The 25,472-nt window shown below is 47.9% G+C and overlaps 1 protein-coding gene across 1 annotated transcript in view; it reads right to left on the bottom strand.

Moving 5' to 3' along the window:
* Positions 1-8,086: 8,086 nt before the first annotated feature.
* LOC138768720 (leukocyte receptor cluster member 8 homolog) overlaps positions 8,087-25,472 on the bottom strand; it is a 39,556-nt gene continuing 22,170 nt past the window's right edge. Inside the window, exons 8-10 of the mRNA XM_069946676.1 lie at positions 16,946-17,078; positions 16,458-16,665; positions 8,087-8,249 (exon numbers count right to left, since the gene is read on the bottom strand). Coding sequence (XP_069802777.1) covers positions 8,087-8,249; positions 16,458-16,665; positions 16,946-17,078 — 504 coding nt within the window. The remainder of the gene's footprint in view (positions 8,250-16,457; positions 16,666-16,945; positions 17,079-25,472) is intronic.

The raw sequence follows: 25,472 nt of genomic DNA, 5'->3' as shown, positions 1-25,472 counted from the left end.
TTTATTTATTTAAAAAAAAAAAAAACGCATAGGGTCCCCCCTATTTTTATAACCAGCCGGGTTAAAAACCAAACGACAGCAGCCTGGTAACACCAGGGTGGGAAGAGCCATTGGTTTAGGCCCTCCCCAGCCTAAATCTTACCAGCCTGCTGCCGCCCGGTCCAGGAGCGCCAATTTTGACGCTCCGGGACCACTGGCACCCGGCTCTTCCCAGTACCCCTGGTGGCATTGGGTACTGGGGTAATAATAGGGGGTTAGTGTTAGCCCTTTTATACCGGCTAACACTAGGCCCCAACTTAGTAATGGATTCCGTCTATTAGACGGCTTCCACTACTAAGTCTATAAAGTAAAGAAATAAAGACAAGACACAAAGTTAAAATTTTTTTTTATTCAAATAAAAACACCCCCACACCCCTCATTGACCATTTTATTTAAAAAATTCAAAGAACAACCGCTGGTCATCGACGTAGTCCATGGAATCCGACGTAATCCCCAGGATACCGATATCTGAAAAACAAAAAGGGAGAAACATACAAAAAAAACACAAACAGGAGCACAACACCCATCATTGTGAGCGGTGTTGTGCTCCTTACAGTATGCAGCATCTTTACAGATCGCTGCTTACAGTCTGACCCCCAAGGGGTTAAGGGAGGATGTATTGCATCCCCCTTAACCCCCGGGGGGCCAGACTGATGTCAGACTGCACCCATCCCAGCAAGGAAGGGGTTAACTGACCCCCCTTCCTTGCTGGGAGGGGTGCAGTGCTGGGGAGGGATTGGGGAGAGCTCTATACTCACCCCGATGTGTCCTCTTCACTGGTCCGCAGCACAATGAAGTCACTGTACTGCGGACCGGCTTATTATATGTGCGCTCAGCCGAACAGCCAATCAGCTGAGCGCACATATAATTCTAAATGTTTCTTCTAATAATGTTATTGTCACAACATAATTAGAAGAAACATTTGATGTTTTGAGTAAAGTAAAGTGATGATTAGTACAGAATGCTCTATTGCCGGGAATATGAATTACCGGCTTATAGAGCTTCCTGTACTAATTAATATTTAATTAAGAAAACACATTTTCGTTTAAATACAGTTTCTTTGTTCAATAATTTAATTCTAACGAATCCATCATTGTGCAATTCAATATACTGTCAAAAAATAAATATATATATAAATATACATTTATTTATATATATATTTATTTTAACAGTATATTTAATTGCAAAATGATGGAATCGTTTACATTTAATTATTGAACAATAAAAGGGACTTTATTAGACAGAAAATGTGTTTTATTAATTCAATATATTAACCATGAGAGACATCGGCTATAGTGCAGAGGATCGCAAACCCCGGTAATAGCAATTCATGTAAACTGTGTTCCCTGCTTTCCCAGATGCATCCAGAGGTGTTTGCATCACTTTCTTAACATTTTATTTGTTATTTTTAGTTGAACCAGATTTCCAAGTAAATGACCGTATGTTTTGAGCCGCATGTCTATTTTTTCCCACGGCAGTAGTTTCACCCGCACATTTACAGCCGCATAAAAAATACAGCCGCACAGTTACAGCGTGTGAACCCAGCCTAAAGCTGTAGTCCTGCAATGACATAAACCAGCGGGTTACTCGCCTGTTTTTCTCCCGGTTTACACACATCCATTTCAGAGGGGCGTGATCAGTAACAAGTTTGAATGTTCTCCCAATCAGATAATACCTGAGTGCTTCTAATGCCCACTTTATTGCCAGACACTCTGGTCGTTCAACTTTTTACTCAGGTAAACCACAGGATGCTCTTCTCCACCCCTCATTTGAGACAGCACTGCTCCTACACCAACATCAGAGGCGTCCGTTTGCACAACGAACTCTGCTCTGAAATCAGGGGTTATTAACACTGGCTGAGCACATAGGGCCTGTTTTAGTCTCTAGAAGGCCTGCTCAGCCTCTGGGGTCCATTTAACCATAACTGAATCCTTACCCTTCGTGAGGTCAGTTAAAGGGGCTGCAATGCTGGCAAAATTTCCAATAAAACGCCTTTAGTACCCAGTTAAACCAAGGAATGCCCTGACTTGTTTTTTGTTTAAAGGCTTGGGCCAGTTCTGAATAGCCTCAATCTTATTTATTTGAGGCTTGATAATACCTCGCCCAATTGTGTACCCAAGGTATTTGGCCTCTTCCTGTCCTATGGCACACTTTTTTGGGTTTGCTGTCAAACCTGCTTCCCTAATGGAGTTCAGAACCACTTAAACCTTGGCTAAATGACTCTCCCAGTCAGGACTATGTATGATCACATCATCCAGATAGGCTGCTGCATATTTGTAATGTGATCTTAAAATTCTGTCCATCAACCTTTGGAATGTGGCTGGGGCTCCATGTAAACCAAATGGAAGGACCACATACTGATAATGGCCATCAGGAACACTAAAGGCTGTCTTTTCTTTTGCCTCCTCTGTCAGTGGCACCTGCCAGTAACCCTTTGTAAGGTCTAATGTAGTGAAGTACCTAGAATTACCAAGTCTATCAATTAGCTCATCCACTCAAGGCATTGGATAAGCGTCAAACTTTGACACGGCATTGAACTTTCTAAAGTCGTTACAAAATCTAAACGTGCCATCAGGTTTTGGGATTAGGACTATAGGACTAGACCAGTCACTATGAGACTCCTCTATGACCCCCAACTTTAGAATCATCTGCACCTCCTTTGCAATTGCCTCACGCTTGGCCTCAGGTACTCTGTATGGCTTTTGGTTTACTCTGACCCCTGGTTCTGTAATGACATCATGTTTGATCACATTGGTCCGCCCTGGTAGATCAGAGAACACATCCCTATTTTCCTGTACAAATTCCTTTACTTCCTGAATTTGGGATTCTGACAACGTTTCTGCAATCTTTACCTCTGGTATCCCTGCCACACAATCTATTTTACATGTACTGTCTGCTAACAATACCTCCCGATCTTTCCATGGTTTAATTACATTTACGTGGTAAATCTGGAACGGTTTACGTTTACCTGGCTGATGAACTCGGTAGTTGACCGCTCCAACCTTTTCCACCACTTCATATGGGCCCTGCCATTTAGCCAAGAACTTACTTTCCACGGTAGGGACAAGGACCAGTACTCTGTCACCTGGGTTGAAGTTTCTTGGCTTTGCAGACCTATTGTAAACCCTGGACTGACTCTCTTGGGCCTGCTGTAAGTGATCTTTAACAATGGGCATAACTTTCTCAATTCTATCCTTCATTTGTGTGATGTGCTCAATAACACTTGTGTATGGTGTAGCCTCTTGTTCCCAGGTTTCTCTCGCTATATCCAGGAGACCTCGGGGGTGTCGACCATACACTAACTCAAAAGGGGAGAAACCTGTGGATGCTTGGGGTACCTCCCATACCGCAAACATGAGATAAGGCAAGAGGCAATCCCAGTCTTTCCCATCCTGTGCCACCACTTTTCTAAGCATCCCCTTGAGAGTTTTATTGAACCTCTCCACTAAGCCATCTGTCTGTGGATGGTAAACTGAAGTACGCAAGTGAGTTATTTTCAACAGTTTGCACAACTCCTTTGTGACTTTGGACATGAATGGCGTCCCCTGATCAATAAGTATCTCCTTTGGTATCCCGAGCCTGGTAAACATATGGAATAACTCCCTTGCGATGGCTTTAGCTGTGGGTTTCCTTAGAGGGATTGCTTCTGGATAGCGGGTGGCGTAATCGAGGATAACCAAGATATGCTGGTGACCTCTAGCGGACTTAACAAGAGGTCCCACCAGATCCATTGCAATTCTCTCAAAGAGGGTCTCAATAATGGGGAGAGGCACCAAGGGACTTCTAAAGGATGGTACAGGGTTATGTAACTGGCACTTTGGGCACGACTCACAGTATTCTTTTACCTCTTTATGTACCCCTGGCCAATAAAACCTTTGCAACACCCTGTCTTTTGTTTTATCATAGGCCAAGTGTCCCCCTAGTACATGTGTGTGAGCTAAATCCATCACTTTCTGGCGATGCGATTTAGGGACTACTAGTTGTTCCAGAGCTTGTCCAGACACCTCATTTACTCTGTAGAGGAGATCATTTTCTACAGCAAAATGTGGAAACCTTTTCTCAGCCCCAGGTTCTTGGGGCATCCCATTAATAACTTTTGCACTTTCCCATGCATGGGATAACGTAGGGTCCCTGAGTTGAGCGGTCCAGAAATTATCACTGGAGACCGGCAAGTCAGGGAGATCAATTTCAGGAGCATCTACTTCGACATCTCCTGCAAAAACCTCTAAAGGGAAATTATTGGTCTCACTCAGGGTCACCCCTACTGTTTGCACATTGTTAGCATCAGCTAGTGGGACAGGGTCTACAGCAGACACAGATAAACATTTATCAAGCATTTCCCACAACTGCCAAAAAAATGGAAAATCACATCCCACAATGACCTTGTGCATTAAAGTCTTTACAACCCCAACCTCATGGGTGATGTTTCCACATGGAGTTTCAAAGGAAACAACAGCAGTGGGGTAGTCTTTTGTGTCCCCATGTATGCAGATGACCCCCATATGTCTGCTTTGCCACTTTCTGGTGTCAACCAAACTGGCGTGGACAAGGGTCACCAGGCTGCCGGAGTCCAATAGAGCTTCCACGGAATGTCCTTCCACGACCAGGCTACAAGATTGTTGCTCTGTATTTTGTGAGAGCAAGGCAGAGTAGGCGGGTCTTGCAAACAGTGACTTTCTCCGCCCACTATCACACTCCATAGGCTCATCCACAAGAGGACAATTGGCAGCTACATGTCCCAGCCCTTGACAACGCCAGCAAACAATGTTCTTAACAGTCTGAGGATGTTTAAGGCTAACTGGCCTAAGATGTCTGGCCACAAAGTCTGTCCCCACCCCTCCTTTATGGGCCTCCTTCACCCCCTTATAATTAGGAACAGTCTTACCAGGTTCAGAGGTCTTCTGGTTCCTTGGGGTCGGCCGTGTAGGTGAGGGGCTCTGGAGATGTTCCTCTGTGTTCAGGTACCGCTCCACAAGTGCGACCAGGTGATCCGCATCACTGGACTCCGCTTGTCCCACACAGCGCTGTATACGGACCGGCAGGGCTCGGACAAATCGATCCAGGACCACTCTTTCAACCACCTGGGCTGCCGTGGAGACCTCGGGTTGTAGCCACTTTTTAGCCAGGTGGATTAGGTCATACATTTGTGACCTCAAGGGTTTATCCAGCTGGAAAGTCCAGGTATGTACCCGCTGGGCTCTGACAGCAGGTGTAACGCCTAAGTGAGCAAGAATTTCTGCTTTCAGTTTATGATAAAGTCTTGCATCTGGCTAACCCAAATCAAAGTAAGCTTTCTGAGGCTCTCCACTCAGAAAAGGAGCAACTGTGTCCACCCATTGGTCCACTGGAAGTTTCTCTCTTTCAGCAGCTCTTTCAAAGATGACCAGGAACGCCTCCACATCGTCCTCTGTAGTCAGTTTCTGCAGAGAGGCTTGCACTCTCCTTGCAGCAGATACAGAGTCGGCCTGAACATGAGGCCTTTCCGCCAGCAGTTTTATTTGCTCCACCAGATTAGCATTAATCGCTTTTTGCTCTCTGAAGGCACTTTGCGTAGACTCTATGAGCAAGCGATTGGTTTCTTGCTGGTTAGCATTGGCTTTCTGCAGCTGAATGTTAGCCTGGATCAGCTGCTTCACCACTTCATCCATATCTGCAGTCTTTGGTTTTGCTACAGCAGCAGACTTAACCCACGACATGCAACTTGCTGAATTTTTGTGCCAGCGCAGCCTCCACCATTTGTGAGGGGATTAGCTCATGGGATCACCATCTCCTGGGTTAGATGGGCGCTTTTTGGCACAAAACACAGTCCACACCAGCAAGTAAGGTGCAACTGGCCGCAACCAGTTTTATTTTTCTTTGCAGCAGATAAAAGTAACAATAATACAAAAGGAAACCTACGCCGTCTGGTGACTAACTAAACAGTTATCAACTCACTAACCAGAGCTGAGCCTACTGCACAGCTCTCAAACAAAACATGCAGCACAGTGTACTCACAATGAAGTTTTACCCAGGAGCAGAGAGAGCCATCATCTTGTGAGCTGTCTGCCCTGTTATAGCACACACAGGCTTGCACCTGAGTAACCAGAGTCACTCCCAATACCTGGAGTGGCCAAGTGGAGTAGGAGCCCACTCATCTCTCCCCTACTCCAAAGCAGCCAGGCCCTAATTTCTAGTCTTTGCCAAAACCTATAGCAAGGAAACATATTCTCCTTGCTATCCTAACTCCCTGGCTGCTTATTTAACACACATATGACAGGAACCTAGGTGAAACATACATTCCATCCACTACTTTGCCCCTGGTCCTGTCACAGTATATACTAAAGACATATGTGGGATAGTGGGAAGCACGCATCTCACTCCTCTTTGGAATAATTCTTTTTTGCACCAGTTTTCTAATATTCCTAATAGTTCATTTTGGATTGGGAAAGGTATCACTCGGCTTGGTCAGATATGTGAAAATGGCTCACTTATTAAGTTTGAGGTACTTAAGGAGGTATATGGTTTGGATACTAGTCACTGTTTTTTTTATAAACAATTAGAATTTGCAAAAATTCACTCTGGTGAGGTTCACAGCTTTAAAATTTGTAGTTCAGTTTTGTTTAATAGATTCGTCGTCGATCCGGCATGCAAGAAGTCCCTCTCATTCATATATAAGTCCCTGGTTATGGTGGTTCCCTGTAAAACTACGGATAGATGTTGGTCCAAAAGGAGCAGCTTCCTGGGAGATATAGGAGAGGAGGGGCGTGAGCGGATCCTGGGAAACCTAAGCAGGGTCTCTCTTAGTGAAGCCTATAAATTCATTCAGTTTAAACTGTTGCATGGTGTTTATTATTCCCCTAAACAATGGGGAAGAATTGGTATTTCGGGAAAATCTTGGTGTCCCAAGTGTAAACTGGAAGACGCTGATATTCTGCATTTGCTTTGGTCATGTGAAAGTGTTGGGAAGTATTGGAGGGAAGTTTGTAACACTCTTGATAGAAAGCTCAAGTATAATGTTCCCAGGGATCCGCTCACTTTAATCCTGGGGGACTCCAGTAGAATCATGAAACATGAGAGGCTTATTATAAGGGTGCTGTTTTACGCAAGGTTGGTCATCCTCAGAAATTGGATAGCGGTAACTCCTCCCTCTGTACAAGAATGGATAAATACGGTTAACAAAATAATGTCGTACGAACGAATCTGGTATTTAAAGAAAAAAAATGGTGCTCATAAGCACCAGTGTTTTTGGGGAAAATGGGATCAGGAGTGATAGGTTTTTTTTTTTTGTTTTTTTTCCTTTCCGTTTTTTCTCTTCTGTCCAGGGGGGGTGGCGTTGGGATAAAAGTAGGTTATGCTTAGGGGTTATACGATATACCGTATGTTCAGGTATTGTGGCTTGCAGAATTGTTTTTTGTATATATGGCATACCATGAAAATTTTTTATAAAGAAATAAAAATTTAAAAAAAAAAGATATTGGCGTTGTTACTGGCTCATCCTGTATTTCTAACTATGTACAATGGCTGGACCATGGACAAATAAAGCACTTATGCCTGGTGTCAACCCAAGTTGTAGTCTGTAAGCTCCAACGAGCAGGTCTTGCTTATACTTTGTATTAGTGATGAGCGAATAGTGAAATATTCGAATATTCGTGCGAATATCGTACAGATATTCGACTATTCGATCCCATTAAAGTCTATGGGAACAGGTATTCAATTATTGAAAAACATCTACTCAACCACTTGGAGGAAAAAAACAGAAGCTGGGGGATTTGAACGCTTATAGAATATTCGGCTAGCTATTCGATAATATTCGATAGATCAAATACCTTACTATTCGATTGAACAGTATTCGCTCATCACTACTTTGTGTTTTTAGGTTGTTTTTATTTATTCTAATTATTTAACTGTGTATTATGTACCTCTGTACTGAATGCATAAAAAAAGCGCTGCAGAATCTGTTGGCGCTATACAAATAAATATATTATTATTTTATTATTATTATTATTATTATTATTATTATTATTATTATTATTATTAAGATTGGGAGATTCTGGTAGAAGACTGTTTTTCAGAAGTTAGGCAAGACTGCTAAGCTTTTTTTGCAGTCAATCTTGCTGGTGTCGTTCCCTGCATACACAAGAGACAGAGAAGCCAGGAAATTCTGGCACTCCTCCTCACTCTCCAAGGCCAGCTCTGACTGAATGTAGGACACTGGTAGCACCGGTCGAAAACTAAAAAGAATCAAAACAAAAAAAAGTAGTGGAGGGAAAAAGAGCAAAGAGAAAAAAAAACACGTTAGAACATGTAATGACAATATTTGACTTTGTGTTCCACAATACAAAGCTTTACACCACAAGAACACATACCCACCTTCAGTCACTATCTAAGTATGCAGAACTAACTCAATCTAAGGGTGCCTTCACATGTAACAGATCTGCAGCAGATTTCATGCTGCGAATTCTCCGCAAAATCCGCAGTGGATCCAGTACCATTCATCCATATGAGAACACATACTCGCAGCGGGATTGACATCCCGCTGTATGTTAGTTAACCGCCTGCAGCCGAGAGCATACATTACCTGCTCAGCACTGATTGGCTGAGCAGGACCGGAGCCGGGAGCCTCACATGCAGCCGCGGCGCCGAGCAGGTGTTGTAAGCTCTCGGCGGCAGTCTGTGAGGGGTTAACTCACATACTCACAGCGGGATGTCAATCGCGCTGTGAGTATGTGTTCTCATAGGGGTGAATGGTACTGGATCAAATTTGCAGCTTGAAATCTGCTGCGGATCCGGTACGTGTAAAGGCACCCTAAAAATGACATCTACCTAGTCTACTATAATTAAAAAATAAATAAATAAAATAAATAAATAAAAACCCAACTTACACTGCCCAGCAACACCTGTATTGTCTGTATTGTCATCAGCATCAGGCTGATGAGGGTAAAAGACTTCTACAGAGTCTGGGCCAAGTGTTAATCTACTTAAGGCCATGTTCACACAACATAAGTATTAATCACGGCCATTGTTGCCGATTTGCAACACGGTAGTGATTAATACTTACTGCACTGTCCCACTAAAGGGGAATTCTAGGCAAAATAGACTAATGAGCTACCCAAAGGATAACTCTTCAGGAAAATCTGTATATTACAAAGGGATGAAATGCAGGGTCCTCCCACAACAGGTATGAAAATCTGCAGCATGCCCAATTCTCCTGCAGATGTGAATGTAGTAATAAAAGCTCAATGCAAACCTGCTATGTCTGTACCCAACCTTACAGTATTAGGCTATGTTCACACTACGTGAAAGACCGGCCATTCTGTGACCCGGCTGGGTCTCTGCACAGATCATCCCGGCAGGTACTGCAGTATCTTTTATCTTTCTGGCCGCAGCAGCGCGCGCCCGCATCAGAACCTCCCACAGCACACAATGAAGCAAGCGGCCGGAGCTGCTCGCTTCATTGTGTGAACTGACAGGTCCGTTATTTGCGGGTCCCTTGGGATCCTGGCCGGAGCGTATACTATGTGTATACGCTCCGGCCGGGATCCCATAGAAATGTAGGCAGTGTTCACAGGCGTACAAAGTACGGCCGTTGTTGCCGACGGCAACAACGGCCGTACTTTTAGGTAGTGTGAACATAGCCTTATGTGTTAATGAAACTATATTATCTTATATTATCTATTATATATATATTATCTATATTTCCTTTATCCTTAGGAGAACCCACAGAAATAAATTAAATGAACAAACAGGTGCAAAATGTCCTGATAATGGAAAATAACCTCAAAACACATCACGTAAATCAAGCTAAACTATTAAGACAATAGTAGGTCTAACAACCAAAGCAGTGACTGCAAGCACTGCCAACAGCCAAAATGGGGACCTGAACATGCTCATTGGAGGGTTATTTCCCAGTCTGTAACTTAACATGTGATTAACATGTAATATAAGTCAAAAATTGACAAAACTCCTTTATATTTACATAATTACACTCGGCTGTCAAAAAGGTAAAAACCACTCCAACTCTGGAAACTGTTACAGTATTGAATACTGACACAATTCACTCCATGGTCTACCATGTCAGACACTCTTGGTTATGATCCTCATCAGGAGGCTCTTTTCAATTAGCTCAACATATCTTAATACAGGGCTCCAGATGGCGACCAAAATGGTCGCCAATGCGACTGACATCTTGCAAATGGCGCCCAGATTTATTAATCTGGGCGCGATTTGCGACTGGCCCCGGCGGCGCGCTGTCTCTTTAAGGACTTCCGCCTTCCGCACGCTGCGCCGAATCACGTGGCGCCTCTGCGGCCATCCGTCCAATGAATGACGGACGTGCTGGATGACGTGTGCGGGGACACGCTTCTCCAGTGACGTCATCCAGCACGTCCGTCATTCATTGGACGGACGGCCGCAGAGGCGCCACACTCCTCCAGCGCCTCTCTCCCGCCCCTCCTCACCCGGCGGTTCTTCAAGTTCACCCCAGCGGCACCAAGCTTAGATAGTGGGTGAGTACAACCGGAGGGACGGCAGGGGTGGCCAGTAATGTGTGTGGGGGGACCGCGGCCTGGGCGGGGGATTGGTAGTGTGTCTGTTGTGATGGCGGCCAGGTGCGGTAGTCAGTGCGTGTGGGGTGCGAGGGGGGGGTATGTATAGACTGCACAGTACCACTTCCCTCAGTGTCTGTATATATAGACTGCACAGTACCACTTCCCTCAGTATGTATGTATAGACTGCACAGCACCACTTCCCTCAGTGTCTATATGTATAGACTGCACAGTACCACTTCCCTCAGTGTCTGTATGTATAGACTGCACAGTACCACTTCCCTCAGTGTCTATATGTATAGACTGCACAGTACCACTTCCCTCAGTGTCTGTATGTATAGACTGCACAGTACCACTTCCCTCAGTGTCTTTATGTATAGACTGCACAGTACCACTTCCCTCAGTGTCTGTATGTATATACACTGCACAGTACCACTTCCCTCAGTGTCTGTATGTATAGACTGCACAGTACCACTTCCCTCAGTGTCTGTATGTATCAACTGCACAGTACCACTTCCCTGTGTCTGTATGTATATACACTGCACAGTACCACTTCCCTCAGTGTCTGTATGTATAGACTGCACAGTACCACTTCCCTCAGTGTCTGTATGTATAGACTGCACAGTACCACTTCCCTCAGTGTCTTTATGTATAGACTGCACAGTACCACTTCCCTCAGTGTCTGTATGTATATACACTGCACAGTACCACTTCCCTCAGTGTCTGTATGTATATACACTGCACAGTACCACTTCCCTCAGTGTGTGTGTACCACTTCCCATATACATTGCCACAGGGGCTATATGTCATCGGCTGCCGGGGGCTATATATATATATATATATATATATATATATATATATATATATATATATATAGTAGATCATTGCCGGTAAGATGGCAGCTGGCTGAGGGAATACACCGGCAGCAGGGGGTATATGGTTGTCAAGTTGCAAGTTTCCATGTTGAACGTTTTCAAACTAAGAAAAGAAAGAATCTAAAGGAGGATGCTGCTGTGGCCTCTGCACACAGTAAGTCCCATTTAACATAACATTAATTTTACATGTTTTAAAATGTTGGCGACCAAATATTCTATTTGGCGCCTAAATTTTTCAGGTTAGGAGCCAATGGCTCCTAAGTAAATTTTTTAGTCTGGAGCCCTGTAATAAGGTATTTTTTAAAGTTACCCGTATATATGAAAGCAATGCTGGTCGAACACAAGACTTAAAGGGGTATTCCCCCCAAAATAATTTTTGCATCAATACGTTGCCCACCCATAGAGTTCCATCTTTCCGATATCAATTTATTACGAATTCAGCACAGTTTTGCTGTTATCTAGGTGCATTCACCCCCACCAAACAGATAGAATCATCAAACCTCAGTCCAACCAGACACACTCCCTGCTCCTGGCCCGCACCCTCCGAGACGGCATCACATGTCCTCCATCTCTTCAATGCGCTGGGTTAGCGCTTCTAACCCAGCCAAACTAAAGTAAAGGAGCACACTGACGGGGGTGGCTGATGTTAGAGAGGGAGACAGTGATCAGTGCAGCTGTCAATGTCTCCCTCTCTAACAGCAGCCACCCCCGTCCCCCGCACTGTGTGCCCCCTCAGCGCTCACCTGCACTGTTCCCCCTGACTTCGCTCACCCGCAACAGCAATCGCCGCCCCGACCCCCCCCGGTCTGACCTGCGGCCAATCCCCGCCACCCGCTCTCGCCCGTGGCACTCATCATGCAACGGCCCCTCATCTCAGTCTCACTCGCGGCAGCAAAAGGACCCCCCCCCCCCCCCCCCCCGCCCGGCCTCACACGTGCGGTCATCAGCCCCCTACCCCCGGCAGCACCATTCCAGTCTCACACCATCTCAGCTCTGCTATATCCCCGTCACCATCTCAGCTCTGCTACATCCTCAACACCATCTCAGCTCTGCTACATCCTCAACACCATCTCAGCTCTGCTACATCCTCAACACCATCTCACTCTGCTACATCCTCAACACCATCTCACTCTGCTACATCCTCAACACCATCTCAGCTCTGCTATATCCTTGTCACCATCTTAGCTCTGCTATATCCTCGTCACCATCTTAGCTCTGCTATATCCCCGTCACCATCTTAGCTCTGCTATATCCCCGTCACATCTTAGCTCTGCTATATCCCCGTCACCAACTTAGCTCTGCTATATCCCCGTCACCATCTTAGCTCTGCTATATCCCCGTCACTATCTCAGCTCTGCTATATCCCCGTCACTCTCTCAGCTCTGCTATATCCCTGTCACCATCTCAGCTCTGCTATATCCCCGTCACTATCTCAGCTCTGCTATATCCCCGTCACCATCTCAGCTCTGCTACACCATCATCATCGCCATCATCAACTTAGCTCTGCTACTTCTCCATCATCAGATGTAAGCATTGCATGATGGGAAATGTAGTTTCCTATCTTGATTATAGAACATCTTTTAAAAAAACATGTAACTCAGGAACGTCAGCAGCTAGAAGACGGGAGACGGTTCAAAATACTCAGGGGGACTGGTGAGTAAGATCAGCTAGGTTTGGGGGCATTTAATTTTTTTTTCCGCTCTTGGGGGGAATACCCCTTTAAATATAAATCTAGTAGCCAAAATATTACACAATTGTAAAATTCAAATACTGTATCAAATTTAGATGCAGTGCTACACACACACACACACACACAACACTACTTACCTGCAACGAGGAAAATAAATAATAAAACAAACAAACAAACACACACACACACGCACACACACACACACACACACACACAGTTATTCCATCAGCATGTATTATATATCATTGTACTTGCATCTATCATGCCTGGAACACCAGCAAAACATTTACATTTTAATTTTATCTCCAGCCTTTGGTATCATATAACAAATTAATTCAGGCAGAGAGGATTGTGTAGGAAAAAAATTCAGCTAATCCACCAGAGGTTGGTGCTCCAAGAAACATTCCTGGAGATCACAAGGTCAGTATTTAATCTTATATTTCTAGTCTCCATCAGGAGCATAAGGTAAGAGAAGAAAACAACAAATGGGGGGCATGCACAGCCAAAACAATTTATGAGGTTGGGTGCTAACAATAGGCATATAGAAAACCTGTATACCAGAGAAAGCAAAGAAAAGTATATGCCATATAGTGAGTAAGCACACCACAAATCATAGAATAAGCTCAAAAATCACAGTACTTTATTCCACATGTACAAAAAGAGATATAAATAATACTCATAGATCCAAAAAGATTAAAAACACTTAAAAAGCACACCAAACGTGGAGACACCACGTGAGGTGTCATCCACCTTGACACCCCGTAAGAAGATTATAATGTGTCCTGTTCAAAATAAAGAAGGTAAATAACCCTTCAAAAGTGAAAAAAATATATTGCCATAAAGAATAAGATATCAGAACTAATACAAGCAACAATAAGATGAATAGGCAGATAATACAGTGATACCCAAACAATAGATAGTTACCACCTAACCAAGAAATGAACAGTGACACAACGGGGTGTCAATAGGAGGAGGCCCACGCGTTCCGTCCGCACTACCGGACTTCCTGAGGAAGTCCGGTAGTGCGGACGGAACGCGTGGGGCTCCTCCTATTGACACCCCGTTGTGTCACTGTTCATTTCTTGGTTAGGTGGTAACTATCTATTGTTTGGGTATCACTGTATTATCTGCCTATTCATCTTATTGTTGCTTGTATTAGTTCTGATATCTTATTCTTTATGGCAATATATTTTTTTCACTTTTGAAGGGTTATTTACCTTCTTTATTTTGAACAGGACACATTATAATCTTCTTACGGGGTGTCAAGGTGGATGACACCTCACGTGGTGTCTCCACGTTTGGTGTGCTTTTTAAGTGTTTTTAATCTTTTTGGATCTATGAGTATTATTTATATCTCTTTTTGTACCTGTGGAATAAAGTACTGTTATTTTTGAGCTTATTCTATGATTTGTGGTGTGCTTACTTACTATATGGCATATACTTTTCTTTGCTTTCTCTGGTATAAGGTAAGAGAACTTACTAAAACAGTGACTGACATGTGATCCACCCGTTAGAACTACTCTCATTTCTAGCACTAAAAGGCACATTGTATTGAGTACAGCCCGGCCTGAATACTATAGACTGAAATTATTATTATATTACTTAGAAGAACGGACAAACATGAACAGAGAGGGGTGCTCATATAGTGTAGTAGCTCAATGGAGTGGAATTTCCAATATAAAAAGCAAGTTGTAGACTAACCTTCTCGTGTTGTGCGTACGATAGGTACAACACTAGCAAAGCCCAATATAACACAGAAGTCCGCAGCCAGGCAAACAGTGGTAGTGGTCGGCCCCCGGCTAGATGCCGATACTTGCCAAATGTGTATACAAGATAGACTGTAGATAGCTGATATAGCCTGAGCGCAGGACTTGCAAGACGTACTCTCCAGTATAATTCAAAAAATTGGTTTAATGAGCAACGCGTTTCAGCGACGTACTGCCGCCTTTATCAAGCTCCCCAACGCGTTGCTCATTAAACCAATTTTATGAATTATACTGGAGAGTACGTCTTGCAAGTCCTGCGCCGAGGCTATATCAGCTAGCTACAGTCTATCTTGTATTATTATATTATTATAAGAGATCCACAAGGCGACCTTTTTATAGTCATTGTAATAAGAAAGGAACCCACTTTAGTCCTGTCAAAATGCACAACAGACATGTAGGTTAAGGCTACTTTCTAGCAGCTGTAAAATGAAAACGGCACTCTACAAATGCCATTTTCTATCCCTTATAAGAGAGGTAGCAGTCAATGCTCAGACTTGCGAAGAGCATAAGCACCTCGAATCAAATCTAGGCCAGTGCTTCTCAAACTGTGAGGCGGGCCTCACCAGTGAGGCGCCCCCTAGTTGTTGGTGAGGCCCAGCTGAGGAGCCCGTTTTCACAAAAGTAACTATGATCTGCACAGTCCTTTTGCTATTTGCAAAAATCTCCATTTTAGCAAAATTATTAATTTATTTTGTACTTGCTTTATTAGCATATAAAGCTTGGGAGACAGGTGAAAGCTAGCCCTAGCATTATTTTCAGCTTTTGAATAGACTTTCACCACAGACGGTGAGGCCCAGACACCCTCTTGACAAGTCTGGTGAGGCTCCAGTAGAAAAAGTTTGAGAAGCACAGATCTAGGCCATAGATAAAGAATGCACCAAGGCATTTCTAGGTATCTATCTGTCCATACCAACTTGTAAAAGTACAGGTAAATTAAAGTGTCACTGTCGCATTTATTTATTTTTTATTTATTTTTTTGCAGGCGATTATTTTTTAGTCCAGGCGATTTTAAGAAACTTTGTAATTGGGTTTATTAGCCAAATATGACATTATCTGCATTTAAAAAGCCTTTTCCCAGGTCCACCCCCCCCCTCCTCTTTTTCATCCACTGCAAAAAATCAGGAAATTGTTACTTGTTGCATCAGACGTACTCAGTCTGTTCTAGGGAGGGGGGAGGTAGACGGCAGCAGAAAGCTGAGAACAAAGGAATACAGGCACAGAGCTGGGTGAACTCTGTAATCAGAGCTCAGAGAGGTCAGTGGTGACTGTCAGAAGAGACAGAGGGTGATGGATTTGTAGATTAACTCTTTGTTGTCCTGTTTTGGTCTTTTATTTAGCTCTCTCCATAGGAGAACAATGAAGACAGGGGGGAGAGCTTCAAACTGCTTTTTCATGATAAAAATGCATTTTTCGGCTAATAAACCCAGTGACAAAGTTTCTTAAAATCGCCTGGACTATTGATTTCTGCAAAAAAATGTTTCACGACAGTGACACTTTAGGCATGCAAGAAAAGCTGAAAGAAGAAGGCTGAATTAAGTACACTAAGTGGGCGGCCCGCACATACCTTTTAATCATGGCCTTAAGGGCTGCCTTCCTCTCCCTCTCTACAAACTTGTTGATGAGATACGGGGACATGCGAGGTGCTTCTTTATATAGCTTAAAAAATCTGTGAAAATTGGAAAGCGACCAAGCACTGTAAAGGGCAAGAGCATGCGCAACACAGGGGTCCTTTTTCAGCTCTTCGGTCAAATGCGCTAGCTCTGTAGTCATATCTGTAAAAGAAAGAAAAAAAAATCATGAAAGACAAAAAAAAAATCATAGACTGCAAAAACTTGGGTGCCGCTATGACATTTGCAAAGCTTGTACGGTCTATGTGCCATACGCTCCCAACACCATACTGTATTATATTGCAAAGCATAGTGAAATTTCTACATTTGGGTATAGAAATAAAAAAATAATTCATATAAAAAACAACAGGCATGAGAACTGGACCAGGAGAGGCAAACCAAATGTGCATTGCAAATGGAAAATAGAAAAAAGATATTTTATTACCCCCAGAGTTTCTTGTAAAGATGTAATACAAAATCCGATAGGCTGTAAACTCTCCTATGTTTCCAGGAAGGTGGTTTTCGGAAAAGAGAGATTTTAGCTGGACCTGACATTGGTTGAATTCCTCATGGTCTCCCTATATTATAGAATAAAAAACCCCTTTGATTAAAAGGTCTGCAGCAACCTAATTTACATGGTGCATTTACTTTTAACCCCTTAAGGACCGGGCCCTACATGGCCTTAAGGACCGAGGCAAATTTTATGAATGTGACCTGTGTCACTTTATTCATTAATACCTTCGGGATGCTTTTACCTATCCGGCTGATTCTGAGACTGTTTTCTCGTGACATATTGTACTTTACATTTCTGGTAAATTGGAGTCGATACTTATAACGAATCTTTATGAAAAAAACCAAAATAACATGAAAAATTTTGAAAAATTGCATTTTTCCAACTTTGAAACTTTTCTGCTTATACAGAAAATGGTTATGCCACATAAATTATATATTAAATAGCATTAGCAACATGTCTACTTTATGTTGGCAGCATTTATTAAACTATCTTTCATTTTTTTAGACAATAGAAAGCTTAAAGCGTAACTGTCATGGTTTTTTTTTTATTGCAGAAATCAGTAGTATAAGCGATTTTAAGAAACTCTGTAATAGGTTTTATTAGCCAAAAAAGCCTCCTTCTGTACTCAAGAAGCAATCTCCCAGCCTCCCCCCCTGACTTCTTATCTGTGCATTATCAGGCAAATCCGTCTTCATTACAGAGAAGCCAGTGAAGACGGGTTCTGCTCTCTCCATTGTAAGCCTATGAAGAGTGGAGGGGCTGAGGGAGATAAGGGAGCAGGAAGAGGTAACATGAAGGTCAGCTGTTTGTAGACTCTCTGGGCAACTAAACCGCTAAATTCAGGGGTCAGAAAGGTCAGTGCTTATCTATGAACTTACTGAGAGAAGATTGCAGGGTGTTGTGCTGTGCAGAAATCCTCCGTGCTCAGTTACTCCTAACAGCCCCTCCCCTCTCCATAGCCACATAATAGACACAGAAATCCTGCTTCATCTGATGTGAGGGGGGAGGCTGGGAGATTGCTTTTTCAGTACAGAAGGAAACTCTTTTAGTACATAAAACCTATTACAGAGTTTTTTTTAATCGCTTGTACTATAGATATTTATTGTTTTCAGAAAAATGACCCTGAAATGACAGTTACGCTTTAAAACATTAGCAGCAAATTTCCAAATTTTCAGTAAAATTTCAAAATCAGATATTTTTAGGGACCTGTTCAGGTTTAAAGTGTATTTGAGACACATGATATGGGCATGCCCTAGACTTCAATCCTTTTGAAGGGAGGTGGGGAACACTCTTACATCTATGTGCCCTATGCAGGTCCCACTGGACCCCACGGTGTGTCTTTTTGTTTCATTGAGTGAGGAAGTGTGGACACAACACAATGTGATATTCCTTTGAGAAACCCTATTTCTTTCCCGTAAGGCTATAGCTATGAAATGGATAGATAAACGGCCTCCTGCGGTGGCTATGTGGATTACTATGGTTAACTCAGTAGTGTCCTTCGAACGGATAATATATAAACATAGGGGTTGCCCAGCTAAATTTAGAAAAGTATGGGACGCCTGGTGAAGATCCCCTTTGACTCTCATTTCTGAGTCCAAAATTCATGGATCTGAGTAAGGTCCGGCGTTGTGTGTGGAAACACTCTTCTCTCCATGTACTTAATTGTGTGTCTCTTTGAGAGATTGGATTATTTCACATTGTGTTACCTTTTCTGACTAAGCTTTTTATCTCTTTGATTACTGATACTTGTTTACATGGAGCAATGCTCTCCTTGCAGTTACCTAACTCCTAACCTGTGTACGTTTTTGTTGGATATGATTATACATGTATATCCATGATATGTGTATTTTTCTTTGCATCTCCTAATAAAAACGAGTTTAAAAAAAAAAGTGTATTTGAGGGGACTGTATGTTAGAAAGCCCCACAAAGCACCCCATTTCAGAAACTGCACCCCCCCAAACTCTGCAAAAGCACATCCAGAAAGTTTTTTAACCCTTTAGGGGAGTCACAGAAATAAAAGCTAAGTGTGTAAGAAATTTGAAAATTTTAATTTTCTGTGCAGAGATTTTAATGTAATCCAATATCTTTCATAATTATAAACCTATTACCAGAGAAATTCACCCCAATATTGATTGCCCCGTTTCTGCAGTTTATAGAAATACCCCATATGTGGCCCTATTGCGCTATTTGACGCAACCACAAGCCTCAGATATAAAGGAGCGCCTAGTGAAATTCAATGGCTCCGTTATTTTTGGTCATTTTTGACTGTACCACTTCAGGTTGGCAGAGGCTCTGGGGTGCCAAAACCTAAAAAACACCCCTAAAGGGACACCATTTAGAAAACTACACCCCTCAAGGAATGTAACAAGGGGTGCGGTGAGCATTTGGACCCCACAGGTGCTTCACAGATTTTCAGAACAATGTGGCGTGAAAAAAGAAAAATTTATTTTTAACACTAAAACGTTGTTCTAGCCTTCATTTTTTCATTTTCACAAAGGGATAAAAGGAAAAAAAAGACACAAAAAGTGTAGCGCAGTTTCTCCCGAGTACGGAAAACCCCCACATGTGGACATAAAGTGCCAAGCGGGCGCAGGACGAGCCTCCAAAGGGAAGGAGCGCCAATTGGCTTTTGGAAGCTGAATTTAACTGGAAAGGATTTCAAGGGTCATGTCGCATTTACAAAGCGATCGTGCTGCCAAGACATTGGAAACCCCCCACAAGTGACCCCATTCTGGAAACTAAACCCCTCAAGGAATCTAACAAAGGGGAGCAGTAAGCATATGGACCCCACTGGTGACGGGCACAAATATGGAACAATGTGACGTGAAAGGGAAAATTTTCATTTTTTCACTCTCACGGCACAAATGTGCCCGTCATCAAGGGGTCCATATCCTCACTGCACCCCTTGTTAGGTTCCTTGAGGGGTGTAGTTTCCAGAATGGGGTCACTTGTGGGGGGTTTACAGTGTTTTGGCAGCACAAGGGCTCTGTAAATGCGACATGGCGTTCATCATCCATTCTGGCCAAATCCAGCCTCCAAAATCCAAATGGCGCTCCTTCACTTCGGAGGCTTGCCCTGCACCCACATGGCGCTTTATGTCCACATGTGGGGTATTTACGGACTCGGGGGAACTTGCTCTACACATTTTTGTGTTTTTTTATCTTTTAACCCCTTGTCAAAGTGAAAAAATCAAGGCTAGACTAACATTATAGTGTAAAAAATGTAATATTTCATTTTCACGCCACATTGTTCCACATTTGTGCCCGTCACCAGTGGGGTCCATATACTCACTACACCCCTTGTTACATCCCTTGAGGGGTGTAGTTTCCATAATGGTCACTTGTGGGGGGTTTCAACTGTCTTGGCAACACAGGGGCCTTTTAAATGAAACATGGCCCTCGAAATCCATTCCAGCTAAATCCAGCCTCCAAAATGGCGCTCCTTCCCTTTGGAGGCTTACCCTGCACCCGCATGGCGCTTTATGTCCACATGTGGGCAGGGCCGTATTTGTCACTAGGCACCCGTGGTCCGGTGCCTAGGGCGGCGCCCTGGGGGGGGCGGCACCCGCAGGGAACACTTTTTTTATTATTAAAGAAAAAAAAAAAAAAAAAAAAACGTCCGTAGGCACCGGCCCACGGGTGCCTAGTCCGCGCCGGGGGGGGGGGGAGGTGTGACGGAGCGGCCGGGAGCAGGCTGGTGGGCAGGCTGGTTCCCTCCCCCCATGCAGCGCCGAGGTCCGGGGTCCAGGGTGCGGGGCAGGTGTTGAGCTTCCGGCACACACAGTCTGACAGAGGCCGGAAGCTCCCAGCTGCAGCCCCGCGTTCCTGGATCTTCTCTCCTGCTCGGCGGCGCTCACGTGATGTGACGTCATCGCCTAGCAGGAATGAAGATCCAGGAACGCGGGGCTGCAGCTGGGAGCTTCCGGCCTCTGTCAGACTGTGTGTGCCGGAAGCTCAACACCTGCCTCGCACCCCGGACCCCGGCGCTGCATGGGGGGAGGGAAACAGCCTGCCCACCAGCCTGCTCCCGGCCGCTCCGTCTCCCCCCAGCCCCACAGCGTCTGCCCGCCCCCCCAGCCTCTCACCTGCCCCCCCAGCCTCTCACCTGCCCCTCAGCCTCTCCCCTGCCCCCCCAGCCTCTCCCCTGCCCCCCCCCAGCCTCTCCCCTGCCCCCCCAGCCTCTCCCCTGCCCCCCCAGCCTCTCACCTGCCCCCCCCAGCCTCTCACCTGCCCCCCCAGCCTCTCACCTGCCCCCCCCAGCCTCTCACCTGCCCCCCCCAGCCTCTCACCTGCCCCCCCCAGCCTCTCACCTGCCCCCCCCAGCCTCTCACCTGCCCCCCCCAGCCTCTCACCTGCCTCCCCAGCCTCTCACCTGCCCCCCCCAGCCTCTCACCTGCCCCTCAGCCTCTCACCTGCCCCTCAGCCTCTCACCTGCCCCCCAGCCTCTCACCTGCCCCCCAGCCTCTCACCTGCCCCCCCAGCCTCTCACCTGCCCCCCAGCCTCTCACCTGCCCCCCAGCCTCTCACCTGCCCCCCCGCCTCTCACCTGCCCCCCCAGCCTCTCACCTGCCCCCCCCCCAGCCTCTCACCTGCCCCCCCCCCAGCCTCTCACCTGCCTCTCACCTGCCCCCCAGCCTCTCACCTGCCCCTCAGCCTCTCCCCTGCCCCCCAGCCTCTCCCCTGCTCCCCCCAGCCTCTCCCCTGCTCCCCCCAGCCTCTCCACCTAACCATCAGCCTCTCCCCCTAACCCTCAGCCTCTCCCCTGCCCCCCCCCAGCCTCTCCACCTAACCCCTTAGCCTCTCCACCTAACCCTCAGCCTCTCCCCTGCCCCCCCCAGCCTCTCCCCTGCCCCCCCCCAGCCTCTCCCCTGCCCCCCCCCAGCCTCTCCCCTGCCCCCCCCCCCCAGCCTCTCCCCTGCCCCCAGCCTTTCCCCTGCCCCCCCCCGGCCCTCTCCCTATAACCCTCAGCCTCTCCCCTGGTCCCCAGCCTCTCCCCCCTGCATTCTCAGCCTCTTCCCTGACCCCAGCCTCTCTCCCCTGGTCCCCAACCTCTCCCCCCTGCATTCTCAGCCTCTCCCCTGCCCCCCCAGCCTCTCACCTGCCCCTCAGCCTCTCACCTGCCCCCCAGCCTCTCACCTTCCCCTCAGCCTCTCACCTGCCCCCCAGCCTCTCACCTGCCCCTCAGCCTCTCACCTGCCCCTCAGCCTCTCACCTGCCCCCCAGCCTCTCACCTGCCCCCCAGCCTCTCCCCTGCCCCCCAGCCTCTCCCCTGCTCCCCCCAGCCTCTCCACCTAACCATCAGCCTCTCCCCCCAAACCCCAGCCTCTCCCACTGCCCCCCAGCCTCTCCCCCTAACCCTCAGCCTCTCCCCTGCCCCCCAGCCTCTCCCCTGCCCCCCCCCAGCCTCTCCACCTAACCCCTTAGCCTCTCCACCTAACCCTCAGCCTCTCCCCTGCCCCCCAGCCTCTCCCCTGCCCCCCCAGCCTCTCCCCTGCCCCCAGCCTTTCCCCTGCCCCCCCCCAGACTCTCCCCCTAACCCTCAGCCTCTCCCCTGGTCCCCAGCCTCTCCCCCCTGCATTCTCAGCCTCTTCCCTGACCCCAGCCTCTCTCCCCTGGTCCCCAACCTCTCCCCCCTGCATTCTCAGCCTCTCCCCTGCCCCCCCAGCCTCTCACCTGCCCCTCAGCCTCTCACCTGCCCCCCAGCCTCTCACCTTCCCCTCAGCCTCTCACCTGCCCCCCAGCCTCTCACCTGCCCCTCAGCCTCTCACCTGCCCCTCAGCCTCTCACCTGCCCCCCAGCCTCTCACCTGCCCCCCAGCCTCTCCCCTGCCCCCCAGCCTCTCCCCTGCTCCCCCCAGCCTCTCCACCTAACCATCAGCCTCTCCCCCCAAACCCCAGCCTCTCCCACTGCCCCCCAGCCTCTCCCCCTAACCCTCAGCCTCTCCCCTGCCCCCCAGCCTCTCCCCTGCCCCCCCCAGCCTCTCCACCTAACCCCTCAGCCTCTCCACCTAACCCTCAGCCTCTCCCCTGCCCCCCAGCCTCTCCCCTGCCCCCCCAGCCTCTCCCCTGCCCCCCCAGCCTCTCCCCTGCCCCCAGCCTTTCCCCTGCCCCCCCCCCAGACTCTCCCCCTAACCCTCAGCCTCTCCCCTGGTCCCCAGCCTCTCCCCCCTGCATTCTCAGCCTCTTCCCTGACCCCAGCCTCTCTCCCCTGGTCCCCAACCTCTCCCCCCTGCATTCTCAGCCTCTCCCCTTCCCCCCCAGCCTCTCACCTGCCCCTCAGCCTCTCACCTGCCCCCCAGCCTCTCACCTTCCCCTCAGCCTCTCACCTGCCCCTCAGCCTCTCACCTGCCCCTCAGCCTCTCACCTGCCCCCCAGCCTCTCCCCTGCTCCCCCCAGCCTCTCCACCTAACCATCAGCCTCTCCCCCCAAATCTCAGCCTCTCCCACTGCCCCCCAGCCTCTCCCCCTAACCCTCAGCCTCTCCCCTGCCCCCCCCAGCCTCTCCACCTAACCCCTTAGCCTCTCCACCTAACCCCCAGCCTCTCCCCTGCCCCCCAGCCTCTCCCCTGCCCCCCCCCCAGCCTCTCCCCTGCCCCCCCCCAGCCTTTCCCCTGCCCCCCCCAGACTCTCCCCCTAACCCTCAGCCTCTCCCCTGGTCCCCAGCCTCTCCCCCCTGCATTCTCAGCCTCTTCCCTGACCCCAGCCTCTCTCCCCTGGTCCCCAACCTCTCCCCCCTGCATTCTCAGCCTCTTCCCTGACCCCCCCAGCCTCTCCCCTGCCCCTCCAGCCTCTCACCTGCCCCCCAGCCTCTCACCTGCCCCCCAGCCTCTCACCTGCCCCTCAGCCTCTTACCTTCCCCTCAGCCTCTCACCTGCCCCCCAGCCTCTCCCCTGCCCCCCAGCCTCTCCCCTGCCCCCCAGCCTCTCCCCTGCCCCTCAGCCTCTCCCCTGCCCCTCAGCCTCTCCCCTGCCCCTTAGCCTCTCCCACTGCCCCCCAGCCTCTCCCCCTAACCCTCAGCCTCTCCCCTGCCCCCCCCAGCCTCTCCACCTAACCCTTTAGCCTCTCCACCTAACCCTCAGCCTCTCCCCTGCCCCCCAGCCTCTCCCCTGCCCCCCCAGCCTCTCCCCTGCTCCCCATTCTTTCCCCTGCCCCCCCCCCCCAGACTCTCCCCCTAACCCTCAGCCTCTCCCCTGGTCCCCAGCCTCTCCCCTGGTCCCCAGCCTCTCCCCCCTGCATTCTCAGCCTCTTCCCTGACCCCAGCCTCTCTCCCCTGGTCCCCAACCTCTCCCCCCTGCATTCTCAGCCTCTCCCCTGCCCCCAGCCTCTCTCCCCTGCATTCTCAGCTGCTCCCCAGCCTCCCAGCCCCTCCCCCTGACCCACAGCTTCTCCCTCTGACCCCCAGCCTCTCCCCCTGAATCCCAGCTTCTTCCCTGCCCCCCTACCGCTCCCCCTGACCCCCAGCCTCTCCCCCTGAGCCCCAGCCCCCCCTGAACCCCAGCTTCTCCCCTGCCACCCTAGCTGCCCCTCTCTGCTGGTCCCCTGCCCCCCAGCTGCTCTCCATTTCCCCCAGCTGCTCTCCCTTTCCCCCAGCTGCCTCCCTTCCCCAGTTGCCTCCCTTCCTCAGTCCCCCCCCAGCTGCCTCCCTTCCACTGTCACCCCCAGCTGCCCCCCTTCCCCAGTCCCCCTGTCGCCCCAGCTGCCTCCCTTTCCCAGTCACCCCCAGCTGCCCCTGCAGACAAGTTGTGGTCGGAGAAGTCTTCATGATGCTGCGCCAGATGGAGAAGAAAGCAAAAAGTTAGCGACGGCAATCGGAGAAGACGTCACCTGTGAGTCATTAGTAACTGCACTGTAATTACTTCTATAGTGTGCAGAGCCTGTGTACCATTGGGGTCTATAAGGGTCAGTTTATTGTTTGCGGTAGTGTACTGACACAGCCCTGCGGTCACTACAGTACACTAGTGCAAACTTTTTAACTAGGACCCAACTACAAGAGCTGCAGGCACTACAACTCCCAGCATATCCTGAGGGCTGCAGACTGTCAGTACTTGCTGGGAGTTGTAGTGCCTGCAGCTGTTGTAGTTGGGTCCTAGGTGCATTATACACTGTATTCTTTGTGGCATATAAGAATACATAGATCTGTGGGGGCTCAGTGCAGGGAAGTGACCGCAGAACATCACTAATAGGGGATAGAACAAAAATATCTCCCCCTATCCCTATTAGTGATGTTCTGGGGTCACTTCCCTACACTGAGCCCCCACAGATCTATGTATTCTGATCTCCCGCAACGCCTCCAGGACCCAACTACAACAGCTGTAGGCACTACAACTCCCAGAACAGTCTGCAGCCCTCAGGATATGCTGGGAGTTGTAGTGCCTGCAGCTGCTGTAGTTGGGTCCTAGGTGCATCATACACTGGATGCTTTGTGGCATATAAGAATACATAGATCTGTGGAAGCTCAGTG

The sequence above is a fragment of the Dendropsophus ebraccatus genome, chromosome 12 (assembly GCF_027789765.1).
Source record: "Dendropsophus ebraccatus isolate aDenEbr1 chromosome 12, aDenEbr1.pat, whole genome shotgun sequence".
Taxonomy (NCBI): domain Eukaryota; kingdom Metazoa; phylum Chordata; class Amphibia; order Anura; family Hylidae; genus Dendropsophus; species Dendropsophus ebraccatus.
Note: the sequence above shows the minus strand (reverse complement) of the source record. Positions and strands in the feature narration are given on the sequence as shown.